The sequence below is a fragment of the Haliotis rubra genome, unplaced genomic scaffold (assembly GCF_003918875.1).
Source record: "Haliotis rubra isolate DU_JTF1 unplaced genomic scaffold, ASM391887v1 Scf12, whole genome shotgun sequence".
In the NCBI taxonomy this organism is placed as follows: Eukaryota; Metazoa; Mollusca; class Gastropoda; order Lepetellida; family Haliotidae; genus Haliotis; species Haliotis rubra.
Window position 1 is genome coordinate 1,188,876 of NW_025765114.1, and position 21,350 is coordinate 1,210,225.

At 40.6% G+C, this 21,350-nt stretch overlaps 1 protein-coding gene across 2 annotated transcripts in view; it reads left to right on the forward strand.

Annotated features, from left to right (window-relative positions):
* The window catches only part of LOC124262121 (ubiquinone biosynthesis protein COQ9, mitochondrial-like), a 74,936-nt gene extending 55,499 nt beyond the window's left edge, over window positions 1–19,437 (forward strand). The window contains exons 8-9 of one of the 2 annotated variants that reach the window (XM_046696597.1): window positions 540–593; window positions 19,060–19,437. In XM_046696597.1, the coding sequence (XP_046552553.1) occupies window positions 540–593; window positions 19,060–19,176 (171 nt within the window). In that variant the 3' untranslated portion in view covers window positions 19,177–19,437. Of the gene's footprint in view, window positions 1–539; window positions 594–18,650; window positions 18,941–19,059 lie in introns of those variants that run through there. The other variant, XM_046696606.1, reaches the window with a different exon arrangement.
* Window positions 19,438–21,350: the final 1,913 nt, after the last annotated feature.

Consider the following 21,350-nt stretch of genomic DNA (forward strand, 5'->3'; position numbering starts at 1 on the left):
GTAGTTAGTGAAGATGTTGCTGCATGGAGAGGTGTAGTTAGTGAAGATGTTGCTGCATGGAGAGGTGTAGTTAGTGAAGATGTTGCTGCATGGAGAGGTGTAGTTAGTGAAGATGTTGCTGCATGGAGAGGTGTAGTTAGTGAAGATGTTGCTGCATGGAGAGGTGTAGTTAGTGAAGATGTTGCTGCATGGAGAGGTGTAGTTAGTGAAGATGTTGCTGCATGGAGAGGTGTAGTTGAGTGAAGATGATGTTGCTGCATGGAGAGGTGTAGTTAGTGAAGATGTTGCTGCATGGAGAGGTGTAGTTAGTGAAGATGTTGCTGCATGGAGAGGTGTAGTTAGTGAAGATGTTGCTGCATGGAGAGGTGTAGTTAGTGAAGATGTTGCTGCATGGAAAGGTGTAGTTAGTGAAGATGTTGCGTCATTCAAAGCTGTGGTTAGTGAAGGTGCAGCTGAATGGTGATGCTGAATAGTGAGGCGGATTTCCTCTTTGTCATCTCATCTGTGTGTAACTACCGACATATCCTGTTACTTTGCAGATGGAACAATTCAGCTCTGCGATGTCTGCAGGCTTGCTGGGGATGTATATTGTGGTAAGTATGTCCCCATTCATTCATTCATTCATTCATTCATTCATTCATTCATCATTTGTATCTTTGTTATGGCATTCATTCATTCTATATGAAATGCCTTGCAAGTGTTTCCATTAGGTTTGGCTTGCTAACCAATCAGCTGCTTTGTGTTTTTCAATTTTGAATATTTTTTGAGTAGTGTAGGGTGATTATTGTTGTGATTGATATTGGAATAGCATAGTGGATAAGGCATTCACTCATCACCTAAAGGCCCTTATTTCATTACCCACATAAGTAATACGAGTGAAGGTCTGATGTTCGCCTTGTAATACATAACTTACTGTTATTGACTTATACATGTATATCTGTGACTTCAATAATTACACACTGGGCATGCTCCCATATAACTCCTGTGATGTAAAATATACTGAAGTCCATTTGTAAATCAAGTTTGAGTTCTATAGTTTACATTCCTCACACATACTATGACCACTCATATTGTCACACAAGTGGCAGAACTCAGTAATCACATTATTTTCATTATTCTGCTTTCAATTTTGAACTCATATGTCTGTTTCTCCCCAGACACCAATACATTCTGAAACTGAAACTTCCCATACTTGTTCCCTGCAGTGATGACACCCAATTGGTTAAAGGCACAATGTCACACATTTTCGACAATATTTTGGCCTATATTATTTATAATAGGGCATATGCACTCACTTTAGCTTCCTATTGATGCAATAAAAGACTTATTATCCCTAACAACTAGCCTGAAGTCGATAATTGAATCTTCAAGGCAAACAGCTTCCAAACAGTGAACACGTGCCACTTATGGAATGTAAACAATTGCTCCTTACATCGAAAACCATTGCATACGGTGTTGTCTGTGTTTGCCAAACTGGTTTCAATCACAAGTTGTGCATAGGATATTGGTAAAGAGCGCTCCAAGGGACATAACTCTATGGTGTTAGCTTGAAATAACGTTTGGCCGGTAGAGGGCACGAGAGTCGATTTAACGCAACATTGCACTAATTCATTTGAACTTTATAATTTATTATTGTAATCAAAATATATAAAAAAAATTAATAAATTATATTGAAGCTTCACTAAGGGCTGATAGTTAGTATTTTTGAGAGAAATGCATTTGTTATTTTTGGTGAAGTGTGGTGTGATCTTGTGCCTTTAAGATGTCTGCATAATTTTTTTTAGATATGGCCAGTGGCACAGGGATTAAGACTTTTTGCCTATCTTTGAAATTTTCGGTGAAGACTGTTGATTACATATCCGGGTTAACTGAATGCTAAGGAAATATATTCCAAGGAATATATATTTTACAAAACAACTCTGAACAACCAGTCTCAGAAACCCATGGTACCTGTGTTGGCGGTATCAGGGAAGGAACATACTTGTCGTGTATTATATCATGTCTGTATTACAGGAAAGGAACATACTGGGCATTGGTTATATCATGTCTGTAAAACAGGGAAGGAACATACTGGGCATGGGTTATATCATGTCTGTATTACAGGGAAGGAACATACTGGGCATGGGTTATATCATGTCTGTATTACAGGGAAGGAACATACTGGGCATGTGTTATATCATGTCTGTATTACAGGGAAGGAACATACTGGGCATGTGTTATATCATGTCTGTAATACAGGGAAGGAACATACTGGGCATGGGCTATATCATGTCTGTATAACAAGGAAGGAACATACTGGACATGGGTTATATCATGTCTGTAAAACAGGGAGGAACATACTGGGCATGGGTTATATCATGTCTATTACAGGGAAGGAACATACTGGGCATGGGTTATATCATGTTTGTATTACAGGGAAGGAACATACTGGGCATGGGTTATATCATGTCTGTATTACAGGGAAGGAACATACTGGGCATGGGTTATATCTTGTCTGTATTACAGGGAAGGAACATACTGGGCATGGGTTATATCATGTCTGTATTACAGGGAAGGAACATACTGGGCATGGGTTATATCTTGTCTATTACAGGAAAGGAACATACTGGACATGGGTTATATCTTGTCTGTATTACAGGGAAGGAACATACTAGACATGGGTTATATCATGTCTATTACAGGGAAGGAACATACTGGGGATGGGTTATATCTTGTCTGTATTACAGGGAAGGAACATACTGGACATGGGTTATATCATGTCTGTAATACAGGGAAGGAACATACTGGGCATGTGTTATATCATGTCTCTATTACAGGGAAGGAACATACTGGGCATTGGTTATATCATGTCTGTAAAACAGGGAAGGAACATACTGGGCATGGGTTATATCATGTCTGTAATACAGGGAAGGAACATACTGGGCATGGGTTATATCATGTCTGTAATATAGGGAAGGAACATACTGGGCATGAGTTATATCATGTCTGTATTACAGGGTAGGAACATACTTGGCGTGTATTATATCTTGTCTGTATTACAGGAAAGGAACATACTGGGCATTGGTTATATCATGTCTGTAAAACAGGGAAGGAACATACTGGGCATGGGTTATATCATGTCTGTATTACAGGGAAGGAACATACTGGGCATGGGTTATATCATGTCTGTATTACAGGGAAGGAACATACTGGGCATGTGTTATATCATGTCTGTATTACAGGGAAGGAACATACTGGACATGGGTTATATCTTGTCTGTATTACAGGAAAGGAACATACTGGGCATGGGTTATATCATGTCTGTATTACAGGGAAGGAACATACTGGGCATGTGTTATATCATGTCTGTATTACAGGGAAGGAACATACTGGGCATGGGTTACATCTTGTCTGTATTACAGGGAAGGAACATACTGGGCATGTGTTATATCATGTCTGTATTACAGGGAAGGAACATACTGGACATGGGTTATATCATGTCTGTATTACAGGGAAGGAATATACTGGGCATGGGTTATATCATGTCTGTAATACAGGGAAGGAACATACTGGGCATGTGTTATATCATGTCTGTATTACAGGGAAGGAACATACTAGACATGGGTTATATCATGTCTGTATTACAGGAAAGGAACATACTGGACATGGGTTATATCATGTCTGTATTACAGGGAAGGAACATACTGGGCATGTGTTATATCATGTCTGTATTACAGGGAAGGAACATACTAGACATGGGTTATATCTTGTCTGTATTACAGGGAAAGGAACATACTGGGCATTGGTTATATCATGTCTGTAAAACAGGGAAGGAACATACTGGGCATGGGTTATATCATGTCTGTATTACAGGGAAGGAACATACTGGGCATGGGTTATATCTTGTCTGTATAACAGGGAAGGAACATACTGGGCATGTGTTATATCATGTCTGTATTACAGGGAAGGAACATACTGGGCATGGGTTATATCATGTCTGTATTACAGGGAAGGAACACACTTGGCATGGGTTATATCATGTCTGTATTAAAGGGAAGGAACCTACTGGGGATGTGTTATATCATGTCTGTATTACAGGGAAGGAACATTCTGGACATGTGTTATATCATGTCTGTATTACAGGGAAGGAACATACTGGGCATGTGTTATATCATGTCTGTAATACAGGGAAGGAAGATACTGGGCATGGGCTATATCATGTCTGTATTACAGGGAAGGAACATACTGGACATGGGTTATATCATGTCTGTAAAACAGGGAAGGAACATACTGGGCATGGGTTATATCATGTCTATTACAGGGAAAGAAAATACTGGGCATGGGTTATATCATGTCTGTATTACAGGGAAGGAACATACTGGACATGGGTTATATCATGTCTGTATTACAGGGAAGGAACATACTGGGCATGGGTTATATCTTGTCTGTATTACAGGGAAGGAACATACTGGGCATGGGTTATATCATGTCTGTATTACAGGGAAGGAACATCCTGGACATGGGTTATATCTTGTCTATTACAGGAAAGGAACATACTGGACATGGGTTATATCTTGTCTGTATTACAGGGAAGGAACATACTAGACATGGGTTATATCATGTCTATTACAGGGAAGGAACATACTGAGCATGGGTTATATCTTGTCTGTATTACAGGGAAGGAACATACTAGACATGGGTTATATCATGTCTGTAATACAGGGAAGGAACATACTGGGCATGGGTTATATCATGTCTGTATTACAGGGAAGGAACATACTGGGCATGGGTTATATCATGTCTGTATTACAGGGAAGGAACATACTGGGCATGGGTTATATCTTCTCTGTAATACAGGGAAGGAACATACTGGGCATGGGTTATATCTTGTCTGTATTACAGGGAAGGAACATACTGGGCATGGGTTATATCATGTCTGTATTACAGGGTAGGAACATACTAGACATGGGTTATATCATGTCTGTATTACAGGGAAGGAACATACTGGGCATGGGTTATATCATGTCTGTATTACAGGGAAGGAACATACTGGGCATGGGTTATATCTTGTCTGTATTACAGGTAAGGAACATACTAGACATGGGTTATATCATGTCTGTATTACAGGGAAGGAACATACTGGGCAGGGGTTATATCTTGTCTGTATTACAGGGAAGGAACATACTTGGCATGTGTTATATCATGTCTGTATTACAGGGAAGGAACATACTGGGCATGGGTTATATCATGTCTGTATAACAGAGAAGGAACATACTGGGCATGGGTTATATCATGTCTGTATTACAGGGAAGGAACATACTGGGCATGGGTTATATCATGTCTGTATTACAGAGAAGGAACATACTGGACATGGGTTATATCATGTCTGTAATACAGGGAAGGAACATACTTGGCATGGGTTATATCATGTCTGTAATACAGGGAAGGAACATTCTTGGCATGAGTTATATCATGTCTGTATTACAGGAAAGGAACATACTGGACATGGGTTATATCTTGTCTGTATTACAGGGAAGGAACATACTGGACATGGGTTATATCTTGTCTGTATTACAGGGAAGGAACATACTGGACATGGGTTATATCATGTCTGTAATACAGGAAAGGAACATACTGGGCATGGGTTATATCATGTCTGTATTACAGGGAAGGAACATACTGGGCATGTGTTATATCATGTCTGTAATGCAGGGAAGGAACATACTGGGCATGGGTTAGCTCTTGTCTGTAATACCGGGAAGGAACATACTGGGCATGGATTATATCATGTCTGTATTACAGGGAAGGAACATACTGGGCATGGGTTATATCATGTCTGTATTACAGGGTAGGAACATACTGGGCATGGGTTATATCATGTCTGTATTACAGGGAAGGAACATACTGGGCATGTGTTGTATCATGTCTGTAATACAGGGAAGGAACATACTAGACATGGGTTATATCATGTCTGTATTTCAGGGAAGGAACATACTGGGCATGGGTTATATTTTGTCTGTATTACAGGGAAGGAACATACTAAACATGGGTTATATCATGTCTATTACAGGGAAGGAACATACTGGGCATGGGTTATATCATGTCTGTATTACAGGGAAGGAACATTCTGGACATGGGTTATATCATGTCTGTAATACAGGAAAGGAACATACTGGGCATGGGTTATATCATGTCTGTATTACAGGGAAGGAACATACTGGGCATGTGTTATATCATGTCTGTAATGCAGGGAAGGAACATACTGGGCATGTGTTATATCAATACAGGGAAGGAACATACTGGGCATGGATTATATCATGTCTGTATTACAGGAAGGAACATACTGGGCATGGGTTATATCATGTCTGTATTACAGGGAAGGAACATACTGGGCATGGGTTGGTCTATATCATGGAAGGAACATACTCTGTATTATCAGGGACAGGAAAGGACTGGGCATGGGTTATATCATGTCTGTAATACAGGAAGGAACATACTGGGCATGGGTTATATCATGTCTGTATTACAGGGAAGGAACATACTGGGCATGGGTTATATCATGTCTGTATAACAGGGAAGGAACATACTGGGCATGTGTTGTATCATGTCTGTATTACATGGAAGGAACATACTGGGCATGGGTTATATCTTGTCTGTATTACAGGGAAGGATCATACTGGACATGGGTTATATCTTGTCTGTATTACAGAGAAGGAACATACTGGACATGGGTTATATCTTGTCTGTATTACAGGGAAGGAACATACTGGACATGGGTTATATCATGTCTGTTACAGGGAAGGAACATACTGGGCATGGGTTATATCATGTCTGTATTACAGGGAAGGAACATACTGGGCATTGGTTATATCATGTCTGTATTACAGGGAAGGAACATACTGGGCATGGGTTATATCTTGTCTGTATTACAGGGAAGGAACATACTGGACATGGGTTATATCATGTCTGTATTACAGGGAAGGAACATACTGGGCATGGGTTATATCATGTCTGTATTACAGGGAAGGAACATACTGGACATGGGTTATATCATGTCTGTATTACAGGGAAGGAACATACTGGGCATGGGTTATATCATGTCTGTATTACAGGGAAGGAACATACTGGGCCTGTGTTATATCTTGTCTGTATTACAGGGGAAGGAACATACTGGACATGGGTTATATCTTGTCTGTATTACAGGGAAGGAACATACTGGACATGGGTTATATCTCAAGTCCATATTACAGGGAAGGAACATACTAGACATGGGTTATATCATGTCTATTACAGGGAAGGAACATACTTGGCATGGGTTATATCATGTCTATTACAGGGAAGGAACATACTGGGCATGGATTATCATGTCTGTATTACAGGGAAGGAACATACTGGGCATGGGTTATATCATGTCTATTACAGGGAAGGAACATACTGGGGATGGGTTATATCATGTCTGTATTACAGGGAAGGAATATACTCGACATGGGTTATATCTTGTCTGTATTACAGGGTAGCAACATACTGGGCATGGGTTATTTCATGTCTGTATTACAGGGAAGGAACATACTGGGCATGTGTTGTATCATGTCTGTAATACAGGAAAGTAACATACTGGGCATGTGTTATATCATGTCTGTATTACAGGGAAGGAACATACTGGGCATGTGTTATATCATGTCTGTATTACAGGGAAGGATAATACTTGGCATGGGTTATATCATGTCTGTATTACAGGGAAGGAACATACTAAACATGGGTTATATCATGTCTATTACAGGGATGGAACATACTGGGCATGGGTTATATCATGTCTGTATTACAGGGAAGGAACATTCTGGACATGGGTTATATCATGTCTGTAATACAGGAAAGGAACATACTGGGCATGGGTTATATCATGTCTGTATTACAGGGAAGGAACATACTGGGCATGTGTTATATCATGTCTGTAATGCAGGGAAGGAACATACTGGGCATGGGTTATATCATGTCTGTAATACCGGGAAGGAACATACTGGGCATGGATTATATCATGTCTGTATTACAGGGAAGGAACATACTGGGCATGGGTTATATCATGTCTGTATTACAGGGTAGGAACATACTGGGCATGGGTTATATCATGTCTGTATTACAGGGAAGGAACATACTGGGCATGTGTTGTATCATGTCTGTAATACAGGGAAGGAACATACTAGACATGGGTTATATCATGTCTGTAATACAGGGAAGGAACATACTGGGCATGGGTTATATCATGTCTGTATTACAGGGAAGGAACATACTGGGCATGGGTTATATCATGTCTGTATAACAGGGAAGGAACATACTGGGCATGTGTTGTATCATGTCTGTATTACATGGAAGGAACATACTGGGCATGGGTTATATCTTGTCTGTATTACAGGGAAGGATCATACTGGGCATAGGTTATATCATGTCTGTATTACAGGGAAGGAACATACTGGACATGGGTTATATCTTGTCTGTATTACAGAGAAGGAACATACTGGACATGGGTTATATCTTGTCTGTATTACAGGGAAGGAACATACTGGACATGGGTTATATCATGTCTGTTACAGGGAAGGAACATACTGGGCATGGGTTATATCTTGTCTGTATTACAGGGAAGGAACATACTAGACATGGGTTATATCATGTCTGTATTACAGGGTAGGAACATACTGGGCATGGGTTATATCATGTCTGTATTACAGGGAAGGAACATACTGGGCATGTGTTGTATCATGTCTAATACAGGGAAGGAACATACTAGACATGGGTTATATCATGTCTGTAATACAGGGAAGGAACATACTGGGCATGGGTTATATCATGTCTGTATTACAGGGAAGGAACATACTGGGCATGGGTTATATCATGTCTGTATTACAGGGAAGGAACATACTGGACATGGGTTATATCATGTCTGTATTACAGGGAAGGAACATACTGGGCATGGGTTATATCATGTCTGTATTACAGGGAAGGAACATACTTGACATGGGTTATATCATGTCTGTATTACAGGGAAGGAACATACTGGGCATGGGTTATATCATGTCTGTATTACAGGGAAGGAACATACTGGGCATGTGTTATATCTTGTCTGTATTACAGGGAAGGAACATACTGGACATGGGTTATATCTTGTCTGTATTACAGGGAAGGAACATACTGGACATGGGTTATATCTTGTCTGTATTACAGGGAAGGAACATACTAGACATGGGTTATATCATGTCTATTACAGGGAAGGAACATACTTGGCATGGGTTATATCATGTCTATTACAGGGAAGGAACATACTGGGCATGGGTTATCATGTCTGTATTACAGGGAAGGAACATACTGGGCATGGGTTATATCATGTCTATTACAGGGAAGGAACATACTGGGGATGGGTTATATCATGTCTGTATTACAGGGAAGGAATATACTCGACATGGGTTATATCTTGTCTGTATTACAGGGAAGGAACATACTGGGCATGGGTTATATCATGTCTGTAATACAGGAAAGGAACATACTGGGCATGGGTTATATCATGTCTGTATTACAGGGAAGGAACATACTGGACATGTGTTATATCATGTCTGTAATACAGGGAAGGAACATACTGGGCATGGGTTAGCTCTTGTCTGTAATACTGGGAAGGAACATACTGGGCATGGATGTTATCATGTCTGCATTACAGGGAAGGAACATACTGGGCATGGGTTATATCTTGTCTGTATTACAGGGAAGGAACATACTGGGCATGGGTTATATCATGTCTGTATTACAGGGAAGGAACATACTGGGCATGTGTTATATCATGTCTGTAATACAGGAAAGTAACATACTGGGCATGGGTTATATCATGTCTGTATTACAGGGAAGGAACATACTGGGCATGTGTTATATCATGTCTGTATTACAGGGAAGGATAATACTTGGCATGGGTTATATCATGTCTGTATTACAGGGAAGGAACATACTGGGCATGTGTTACATCATGTCTGTCTTACAGGGAAGGAACATACTGGGCATGGGTTATATCATGTCTGTAATACAGGGAAGGAACATACTGGGCATGTGTTATATCATGTCTGTATTACAGGGAAGGAAACATACTGGGCATGGGTTATATCATGTCTGTATTACAGGAAGGAACATACTGGGCATGGGTTATATCATGTCTGTATTACAGGAAGGAACATACTGGACATGGGTTATATCATGTCTGTATTACAGGGAAGGAACATACTGGGCATGGGTTATATCATGTCTGTATTACAGGGAAGGAACATACTGGACATGGGTTATATCATGTCTGTATTACAGGGAAGGAACATACTGGGCATGGGTTATATCATGTCTGTATTACAGGGAAGGAACATACTGGGCATGGGTTATATCATGTCTGTATTACAGGGAAGGAACATACTGGGCATGGGTTATATCTTGTCTGTATTACAGGGTAGGAACATACTGGGCATGGGTTATATCATGTCTGTATTACAGGGAAGGAACATACTGGGCATGTGTTGTATCATGTCTGTAATACAGGGAAGGAACATACTGGGCATGGGTTATATCATGTCTGTATTACAGGAAGGAACATACTGGGCATGGGTTATATCATGTCTGTATTACAGGAAGGAACATACTGGGCATGGGTTATATCATGTCTGTATTACAGGAAGGAACATACTGGGCATGGGTTATATCATGTCTGTATTACAGGGAAGGAACATACTGGGCATGGGTTATATCATGTCTGTATTACAGGGAAGGAACATACTGGGCATGGGTTATATCTTGTCTGTATTACAGGGAAGGAACATACTGGGCATGGGTTATATCTTGTCTGTATTACAGGGAAGGAACATACTGGACATGGGTTATATCATGTCTGTATTACAGGGAAGGAACATACTGGGCATGGGTTATATCATGTCTGTATTACAGGGAAGGAACATACTGGGCATGGGTTATATCTTGTCTGTATTACAGGGAAGGAACATACTGGGCATGGGTTATATCTTGTCTGTATTACAGGAAGGAACATACTGGGCATGGGTTATATCATGTCTGTATTACAGGGAAGGAACATACTGGACATGGGTTATATCATGTCTGTATTACAGGGAAGAACATACTGGACATGGGTTATATCATGTCTGAAACACAGGAAGGAACATACTGGGCATGGGTTATATCATGTCTGTATTACAGGGAAGGAACATACTGGGCATGGGTTATATCATGTCTGTATTACAGGAAGGAACATACTGGGCATGGGTTATATCATGTCTGTATTACAGGGAAGGAACATACTGGGCATGGGTTATATCATGTCTGTATTACAGGGAAGGAACATACTGGGCATGGGTTATATCATGTCTGTATTACAGGGAAGGAACATACTGGGCATGTGTTATATCTTGTCTGTAATACAGGGAAGGAACATACTGTGCATGGGTTATCATGTCTGTATTACAGGAAGGAAACATACTGGGCATGGGTTATATCATGTCTGTATTACAGGGAAGGAACATACTGGGCATGTGTTATATCATGTCTGTAATACAGGAAGGAACATACTGGGCATGGGTTATATCATGTCTGTATTACAGGAAGGAAACATACTGGACATGGGTTATATCATGTCTGTATTACAGGGAAGGAACATACTGGGCATGGGTTATATCTTGTCTGTATTACAGGGAAGGAACATACTGGGCATGGGTTATATCTTGTCTGTATTACAGGGAAGGAACATACTGGACATGGGTTATATCATATCTGTATTACAGGGAAGGAACATACTGGGCATGGGTTATATCATGTCTGTATTACAGGGAAGGAACATACTGAGCATGGGTTATATCTTGTCTGTATTACAGGGTAGGAACATACTGGGCATGGGTTATATCTTGTCTGTATTACAGGGAAGGAACATACTGGGCATAGGTTATATCATGTCTGTATTACAGGGAAGGAACATACTGGGCATGGGTTATATCATGTCTGTATTACAGGGAAGGAACATACTGGACATGGGTTATATCTTGTCTGTAATACAGGGAAGGAACATACTGGGCATGGGTTATATCATGTCTGTATTACAGGAAAGGAACATACTGGACATGGGTTATATCATGTCTGTATTACAGGGAAGGAACATACTGGGCATGGGTTATATCATGTCTGTATTACAGGGAAGGAACATACTGGGCATGGGTTATATCATGTCTGTATTACAGGGAAGGAACATACTGGACATGGGTTATATCATGTCTGTATTACAGGGAAGGAACATACTGGGCATGTGTTATATCATGTCTGTAATACAGGGAAGGAACATACTGGGCATGGGTTATATCATGTCTGTATTACAGGAAAGGAACATACTGGGCATGGGTTATATCATGTCTGTATTACAGGGAAGGAACATACTGGGCATGTGTTATATCATGTCTGTAATACAGGGAAGGAACATACTGGGCATGGGTTATATCATGTCTGTATTACAGGGAAGGAACATACTGGGCATGGGTTATATCATGTCTGTATTACAGGGAAGGAACATACTGGGCATGGGTTATATCATGTCTGTATTACAGGGAAGGAACATACTGGGCATGGGTTATATCATGTCTGTATTACAGGGAAGGAACATACTGGGCATGGGTTATATCATGTCTGTATTACAGGGAAGGAACATACTGGGCATGGGTTATATCATGTCTGTATTACAGGAAAGGAACATACTGGGCATGGGTTATATCATGTCTGTATTACAGGGAAGGAACATACTGGGCATGGGTTATATCTTGTCTGTATTACAGGGAAGGAACATACTGGGCATGGGTTATATCATGTCTGTATTACAGGGAAGGAACATACTGGGCATGGGTTATATCATGTCTGTATTACAGGCAACATACTGGGCATGGGTTATATCATGTCTGTATTACAGGGAAGGAACATACTGGGCATGGGTTATATCATGTCTGTATTACAGGGAAGGAACATACTGGGCATGGGTTATATCATGTCTGTATTACAAGGAACATACTGGGCATGGGTTATATCATGTCTGTATTACAGGGAAGGAACATACTGGGCATGGGTTATATCATGTCTGTATTACAGGGAAGGAATCATACTGGGCATGGGTTATATCATGTCTGTATTACAGGGAAGGAACATACTGGGCATGGGTTATATCATGTCTGTATTACAGGAAGGAACATACTGGACATGGGTTATATCATGTCTGTATTACAGGAAGGAACATACTAGGCATGGGTTATATCATGTCTGTATTACAGGAAGGAACATACTGGAGCATGGGTTATATCATGTTATATCATGGGATTATATCTTGTCTGTATTACAGGAAAGGAACATACTGGACATGGGTTATATCATGTCTGTATTACAGGAAGGAACATACTGGGCATAGGTTATATCATGTCTGTATTACAGGGAAGGAACATACTGGTCATGGGTTATATCTTGTCTGTATTACAGGGTAGGAACATACTGGGCATGGGTTATATCTTGTCTGTATTACAGGTACTGGGCATACATGTCTGACAGGAAGGAACATACTGGGCATGGGTTATATCATGTCTGTAATACAGGAAGGAACATACTGGACATGGGTTATATCATGTCTGTATTACAGGAAAGGAACATACTGGGCATGGGTTATATCATTGTCTGTATTACAGGGAAGGAACATACTGGGCATGGGCATGTCTATACACAGGTTATATGGGCATGTTATATCATGTCTGTATTACAGGGAAGGAACATACTGGGCATGGGTTATATCATGTCTGTAATACAGGAAGGAACATACTGGGCATGGGTTATATCATGTCTGTATTACAGGGAAGGAACATACTGGGCATGTGTTATATCATCATGTCTGTTACAGGAAGGAACATACTGGGCATGGGTTATATCATGTCTGTATTACAGGGAAGGAAACATACTGGGCATGGGTTATATCATGTCTGTAATTACAGGGAAGGAACATACTGGGCATGGGTTATATCATGTCTGTATTACAGGAAGGAACATACTGGGCATGGTTATATCATGTCTGTATTACAGGGGAACATACTGGGCATGTATTATATCATGTCTGTATTACAGGGAAGGGAACAATGGGTTATATCTGGAACATATATCATGTCTGTATTACAGGAAGGAACATACTGGGCATGGGTTATATCATGTCTGTATTACAGGAAGGAACATACTGGGCATGGGTTATATCATGTCTGTATTACAGGGAAGGAACATACTGGGCATGGGTTATATCATGTCTGTATTACAGGGAAGGAACATACTGGGCATGTGTTATATCATGTCTGTAATACAGGGAAGGAACATACTGGGCATGTGTTGTATCATGTCTGTAATACAGGGAAGGAACATACTGGGCATGGGTTATATAATGTCTGTATTACAGGGAAGGAACATACTGGGCATGGGTTATATCATGTCTGTATTACAGGGAAGGAACATACTGGGCATGGGTTATATCTTGTCTGTATTACAGGAAGGAACATACTGGGCATAGGTTATATCTTGTCTGTATTACAGGAAGGAACATACTGGACATAATGGGTATATCATGTCTGTTTTACAGGGAAGGAACATACTGGGCATGGGTTATATCATGTCTGTATTACAGGGAAGGAACATACTGAGCATGGGTTATATCTTGTCTGTATTACAGGGTAGGAACATACTGGGCATGGGTTATATCTTGTCTGTGTTACAGGGAAGGAACATACTGGGCATAGGTAATATCATGTCTGTATTACAGGGAAGGAACATACTGGGCATGGGTTATATCATGTCTGTATTACAGGGAAGGAACATACTGGACATGGGTTATATCTTGTCTGAAATACAGGGAAGGAACATACTGGGCATGGGTTATATCATTTCTGTATTACAGGGTAGGAACATACTGGGCATGGGTTATATCTTGTCTGTAATACAGGGAAGGAACATACTGGACATGGGTTATATCATGTCTGTATTACAGGGAAGGAACATACTGGGCATGGGTTATATCTTGTCTGTAATACAGGGAAGGAACATACTGGACATGGGTTATATCATGTCTGTATTACAGGGAAGGAACATACTGGGCATGTGTTATATCTTGTCTGTAATACAGGGAAGGAACATACTGTGCATGGGTTATATCATGTCTGTATTACAGGGAAGGAACATACTGGGCATGGGTTATATCATGTCTGTATTACAGGGAAGGAACACACTTGGCATGGGTTATATCATGTCTGTATTACAGGGAAGGAACATGCTGGGGATGTGTTATATCATGTCTGTATTACAGGGAAGGAACATACTGGGCATGTGTTGTATCATGTCTGTAATACAGTGAAGGAACATACTGGGCATGGGTTATATCATGTCTGTATTACAGGGAAGGAACATACTGGACATGGGTTATATCATGTCTGTATTACAGGGAAGGAACATACTGGGCATGGGTTATATCATGTCTGTATTACAGGGAAGGAACATACTGGGCATAGGTTATATCTTGTCTGTATTACAGGGAAGGAACATACTGGACATGGGTTATATCATGTCTGTATTACAGGGAAGGAACATACTGGGCATGGGTTATATCATGTCTGTATTACAGGGAAGGAACATACTGGGCATGGGTTATATCATGTCTGTATTACAGGGTAGGAACATACTGGGCATGGGTTATATCTTGTCTGTATTACAGGGAAGGAACATACTGGGCATGGGTTATATCATGTCTGTATTACAGGGAAGGAACATACTGGGCATGGGTTATATCATGTCTGTATTACAGGGAAGGAACATACTGGGCATGGGTTATATCATGTCTGTATTACAGGGAAGGAACATACTGGGCATGGGTTATATCATGTCTGTATTACAGGAAGGAACATACTGGACATGGGTTATATCATGTCTGTATTACAGGGAAGGAACATACTGGGCATGGGTTATATCATGTCTGTATTACAGGGAAGGAACATACTGGGCATGGGTTATATCTTGTCTGTAATACAGGGAAGGAACATACTGGACATGGGTTATATCATGTCTGTATTACAGGGAAGGAACATACTGGGCATGGGTTATATCATGTCTGTAATACAGGAAGGAACATACTGGGCATGGGTTATATCATGTCTGTATTACAGGGAAGGAACATACTGGGCATGGGTTATATCATGTCTGTATTACAGGGAAGGAACATACTGGGCATGGGTTATATCATGTCTGTAATACAGGGAAGGAACATACTGGACATGGGTTATATCATGTCTGTATTACAGGGAAGGAACATACTGGGCATGGGTTATATCATGTCTGTATTACAGGGAAGGAACATACTGGGCATGGGTTATATCATGTCTGTATACAGGGAAGGAACATACTGGGCATGGGTTATATCATGTCTGTATTACAGGGAAGGAACATACTGGGCATGGGTTATATCATGTCTGTAATACAGGGAAGGAACATACTGGGCATGTGTTATATCATGTCTGTATTACAGGGAAGGAACATACTGGGCATGGGTTATATCATGTCTGTATTACAGGGAAGGAACATACTGGGCATGGGTTATATCATGTCTGTATTACAGGGAAGGAACATACTGGGCATGGGTTATATCATGTCTGTATTACAGGGAAGGAACATACTTGGCATGGGTTATATCATGTCTGTATTACAGGGAAGGAACATACTGGGCATGGGTTATATCATGTCTGTATTACAGGGAAGGAACATACTGGGCATGTGTTATATCTTGTCTGTAATACAGGGAAGGAACATACTGGGCATGGGTTATATCATGTCTGTATTACAGGGAAGGAACATACTGGGCATGGGTTATATCATGTCTGTAATACAGGGAAGGAACATACTGGGCATGGGTTATATCATGTCTGTATTACAGGGAAGGAACATACTGGGCATGGGTTATATCATGTCTGTATTACAGGGAAGGAACATACTGGGCATGTGTTATATCATGTCTGTAATACAGGGAAGGAACATACTGGGCATGGGTTATATCATGTCTGTATTACAGGGAAGGAACATACTGGGCATGGGTTATATCATGTCTGTATTACAGGGAAGGAACATACTGGGCATGGGTTATATCATGTCTGTATTACAGGGAAGGAACATACTGGGCATGGGTTATATCATGTCTGTAATACAGGGAAACAGGAACATACTGGGCATGGGTTATATCATGTCTGTAATACAGGGAAGGAACATACTGGGCATGGGTTATATCATGTCTGTATTACAGGGAAGGAACATACTGGGCATGGGTTATATCATGTCTGTATTACAGGGAAGGAACATACTGGGCATGGGTTATATCATGTCTGTATTACAGGGAAGGAACATACTGGGCATGGGTTATATCATGTCTGTATTACAGGGAAGGAACATACTGGGCATGGGTTATATCATGTCTGTAATACAGGGAAGGAACATACTGGGCATGGGTTATATCATGTCTGTATTACAGGGAAGGAACATACTGGGCATGTGGTTATATCATGTCTGTAATACAGGAAGGAACATACTGGGCATGGGTTATATCATGTCTGTATTACAGGGAAGGAACATACTGGGCATGGGTTATATCATGTCTGTAATACAGGGAAGGAACATACTGGGCATGGGTTATATCATGTCTGTATTACAGGAAGGAACATACTGGGCATGGGTTATATCATGTCTGTATTACAGGGAAGGAACATACTGGGCATGGGTTATATCATGTCTGTAATACAGGGAAGGAACATACTGGGCATGGGTTATATCATGTCTGTATTACAGGGAAGGAACATACTGGGCATGGGTTATATCATGTCTGTATTACAGGGAAGGAACATACTGGGCATGGGTTATATCATGTCTGTATTACAGGGAAGGAACATACTGGGCATGGGTTATATCATGTCTGTATTACAGGGAAGGAACATACTGGGCATGGGTTATATCTTGTCTGTATTACAGGGAAGGAACATACTGGGCATGGGTTATATCATGTCTGTATTACAGGGAAGGAACATACTGGGCATGGGTTATATCATGTCTGTATTACAGGGAAGGAACATACTGGGCATGGGTTATATCATGTCTGTATTACAGGGAAGGAACATACTGGGCATGGGTTATATCATGTCTGTATTACAGGGAAGGAACATACTGGGCATGGGTTATATCATGTCTGTATTACAGGGAAGGAACATACTGGGCATGGGTTATATCATGTCTGTATTACAGGTAAGGAACATACTGGGCATGTGTTATATCATGTCTGTAATACAGGGAAGGAAACATACATACTGGGCATGGGTTATATCATGTCTGTATTACAGGTAAGGAACATACTGGGCATGTGTTATATCATGTCTGTAATACAGGGAAGGAACATACTGGGCATGGGTTATATCATGTCTGTATTACAGGGAAGGAACATACTGGACATGGGTTATATCATGTCTGTAATACAGGGAAGGAACATACTGGGCATGGGTTATATCATGTCTGTATTACAGGGAAGGAACATACTGGGCATGTGTTACATCTTGTCTGTATTACAGGGCAGGAACATACTGGGCATGAACTCCAGACACAGGTGATGTCCCTCAGCAGACAATCAGGACATCTGGACCATCACTAGCACACTTGATATCACTGATGTCCATAAAATTCTATACAACTTAAGTAAACAAATAATGTCAACTGTTCTTTCTGACCATTAGATGTTAGTCTTCACAAATCTTGTTAAACTTTTTTTTTATATTGAAGAGCTGCCATGTCAGTGTACAGAATTGAAATTGTTTGAATATTACTGTGTCTATAAATAGTAATAAATAGTTAATAAAACAAATTAGAAATGTTTGTCATATTTTGCTTAATACAAGAATGAGGTATCAATAAAGAAAGTGTGATGCTCTGGAACAGTGACACAGCCAATGTCATCATGTATTTGCTTATTTCTGTTGGTAGTGGCCTGGGCCCAGATTTTCGAAGCATAGTTGTATGGCATGTCCAGTGGCTGTGTTTCATGGAGCACATACAACCTCAGCTGTTGGTGAGATAGTGTACAACTGGACCAGTGGTTGAGAGCACATACAACCTGACGATTGGCTGAGAGTGTGTTCTGCTCAGCAGATAAATTAGTGGTAGGGTATGTATAACCCATAGACGAGATGAAAACTTGAACAGAAAGCCAAAGTTTTGACACTGTTTAAGCATTGGGACTTTCCTGGTAGTAGTCGTGCACAATTACTGTTGTAAACTGACTGTAACAAGAGGCATGGGGTATACAAAAGGCATGAGGTCATTGTTGGTATCCTTACAATAATAAAGCTGTTTCATAAAATCTGTATGTTTTCTGGTCACAGTACAGATATTGATTTCTTGCAGTTTCTCTTTACCAACAGTATCGTAAACTAGAGTACAAAAAACAAAGGAACATACTGACTGAAATACAGGAAACAAAAAGATGGAGATGCACCAGCAGTTCTAGATACTAGGGTTAAATCATCTGAAGCAGTGAAGGTCACACTTTACAAACTGGAACATACTGATTACACCTTACCAGGACCACTTTCAGCGTATTTATAGCACAGCCTTATGGTTTACTTAGATAATAGAAGATACTAATTTTCTGAAGTGGATCATGTTGAAAATTAGTAATTATGTTGATCGTCAGTAAGAATTCTCAATGAACCGTCTTATATCAAGTCAAATGTGTATGCAGAGCCAAAATTGGATATCACACATAAAGGATGTGGTGAGAGAATATCCAGAGAAGAGATGATGATGTCTTGGATCTCCAGTTCAAGAGGAGGTGCAATATAACACCTATCCAGATGTCTCTGAGTGTTTGTGTCTCATAAGAGGGAGGAGGAAAACTCCGCCCTTGACAAATAGCAATGTCAGTGCAAGTATTCTCGCAAAAGCAGGGATCCAACACCATGGTTCTCAAATATTTTCATCAGAGTGACCCAGCGTGCTCAGAGTGTAGAAAGATCATAGCCAGCCTAAACAAAACCAGTTTATCAAATGCCCACAAATTATGAAATACCAAGTTTTTCTCCCTGGTGAGGTTCGTGGTTAATACTCTTGTGACAAAATGAAACTTTCGCAATCACCCGTTCATGTCTTTTTCACAGTGAGCATTTCGCTTTCATCCAGGTCACACTGTGACCAATAAAGCTGAACACACATCGTATGTAACCGAGTTGAGATTCACATACACAGGCTGTAACAAACACAACCTATGTAGGAGCGATGTTTCTTAATATACAGCTTCGCGCTGAATTCCCTGACGATATGTGGGTGCGGGGGCTCCATTCTCCATGAACAATTAGTGCTATGACACTCCGCCTATAAATGAAAACGTGAATGAATATTGTGACATGAGTGCAATATCTGAACTGCGCAGAATCCCCAACCAGACAGTTCGAATCGGATGAGAGAGGCAGGAATCTTCTGTAGAAGACCTGAGGGATTCAACATTCTGGACCCACGTCATTTAACATTGCGTCTGCAGTGGTGACAGCAGCAAAGGGTGAGATGGACACGCGCCAGGTGGAAGACTGTCTTGTTCTCAGATGAATCTCATTTCTCCTGTGACGCGCTGTAACACGTTTCTACAGACGTACGTCGATTGACACAAAACTGAAACATACAACTGTATGGATGACCACTTCTTGTTTATTGCATAGAGCGACGTTTCGAATCTACATCGAACCGTCGCTCTAAGCAATAAACAAGAAGTGCTCATCCATGAAGTTGTATGTTTCAGTTTTGACTTACCAACGTCTAGAATGTAGTAGTCGAGGGACACATTACGCTCCAAACTGCGGGCAACATGTTTTTGGGGAATCCACCATGGTGGTAGGACGGCTCTTGTGCACGTGACAGGAGCATTGGTATCATATATCTAATTGGAGAATGTACAAGACTGGTTAACGACATTATGGATTACACAGAATATACGAATAAACCAGGACTTTTGATACTTATAGACTTCGAAAAAGCATTCGATTCGGTGGAATGGTCCTTTATCGAGAAATGTCTTGACTTCCTTAATTTCGGACCATCTATCAAAATCTATCTACAATAGTATAAACTCTAGTGTTCTTGTAAACGGGCTTCCATCAGAATTCTTTCAAATTACACGGGGTTGTAGACAAGGTGATCCCCTCTCGCCGTATATATTCCTCGTAGTAGCAGAAATCCTGGCCCACATGTTACGACAAAACAAAAAGATAAAAGGAATAATGATG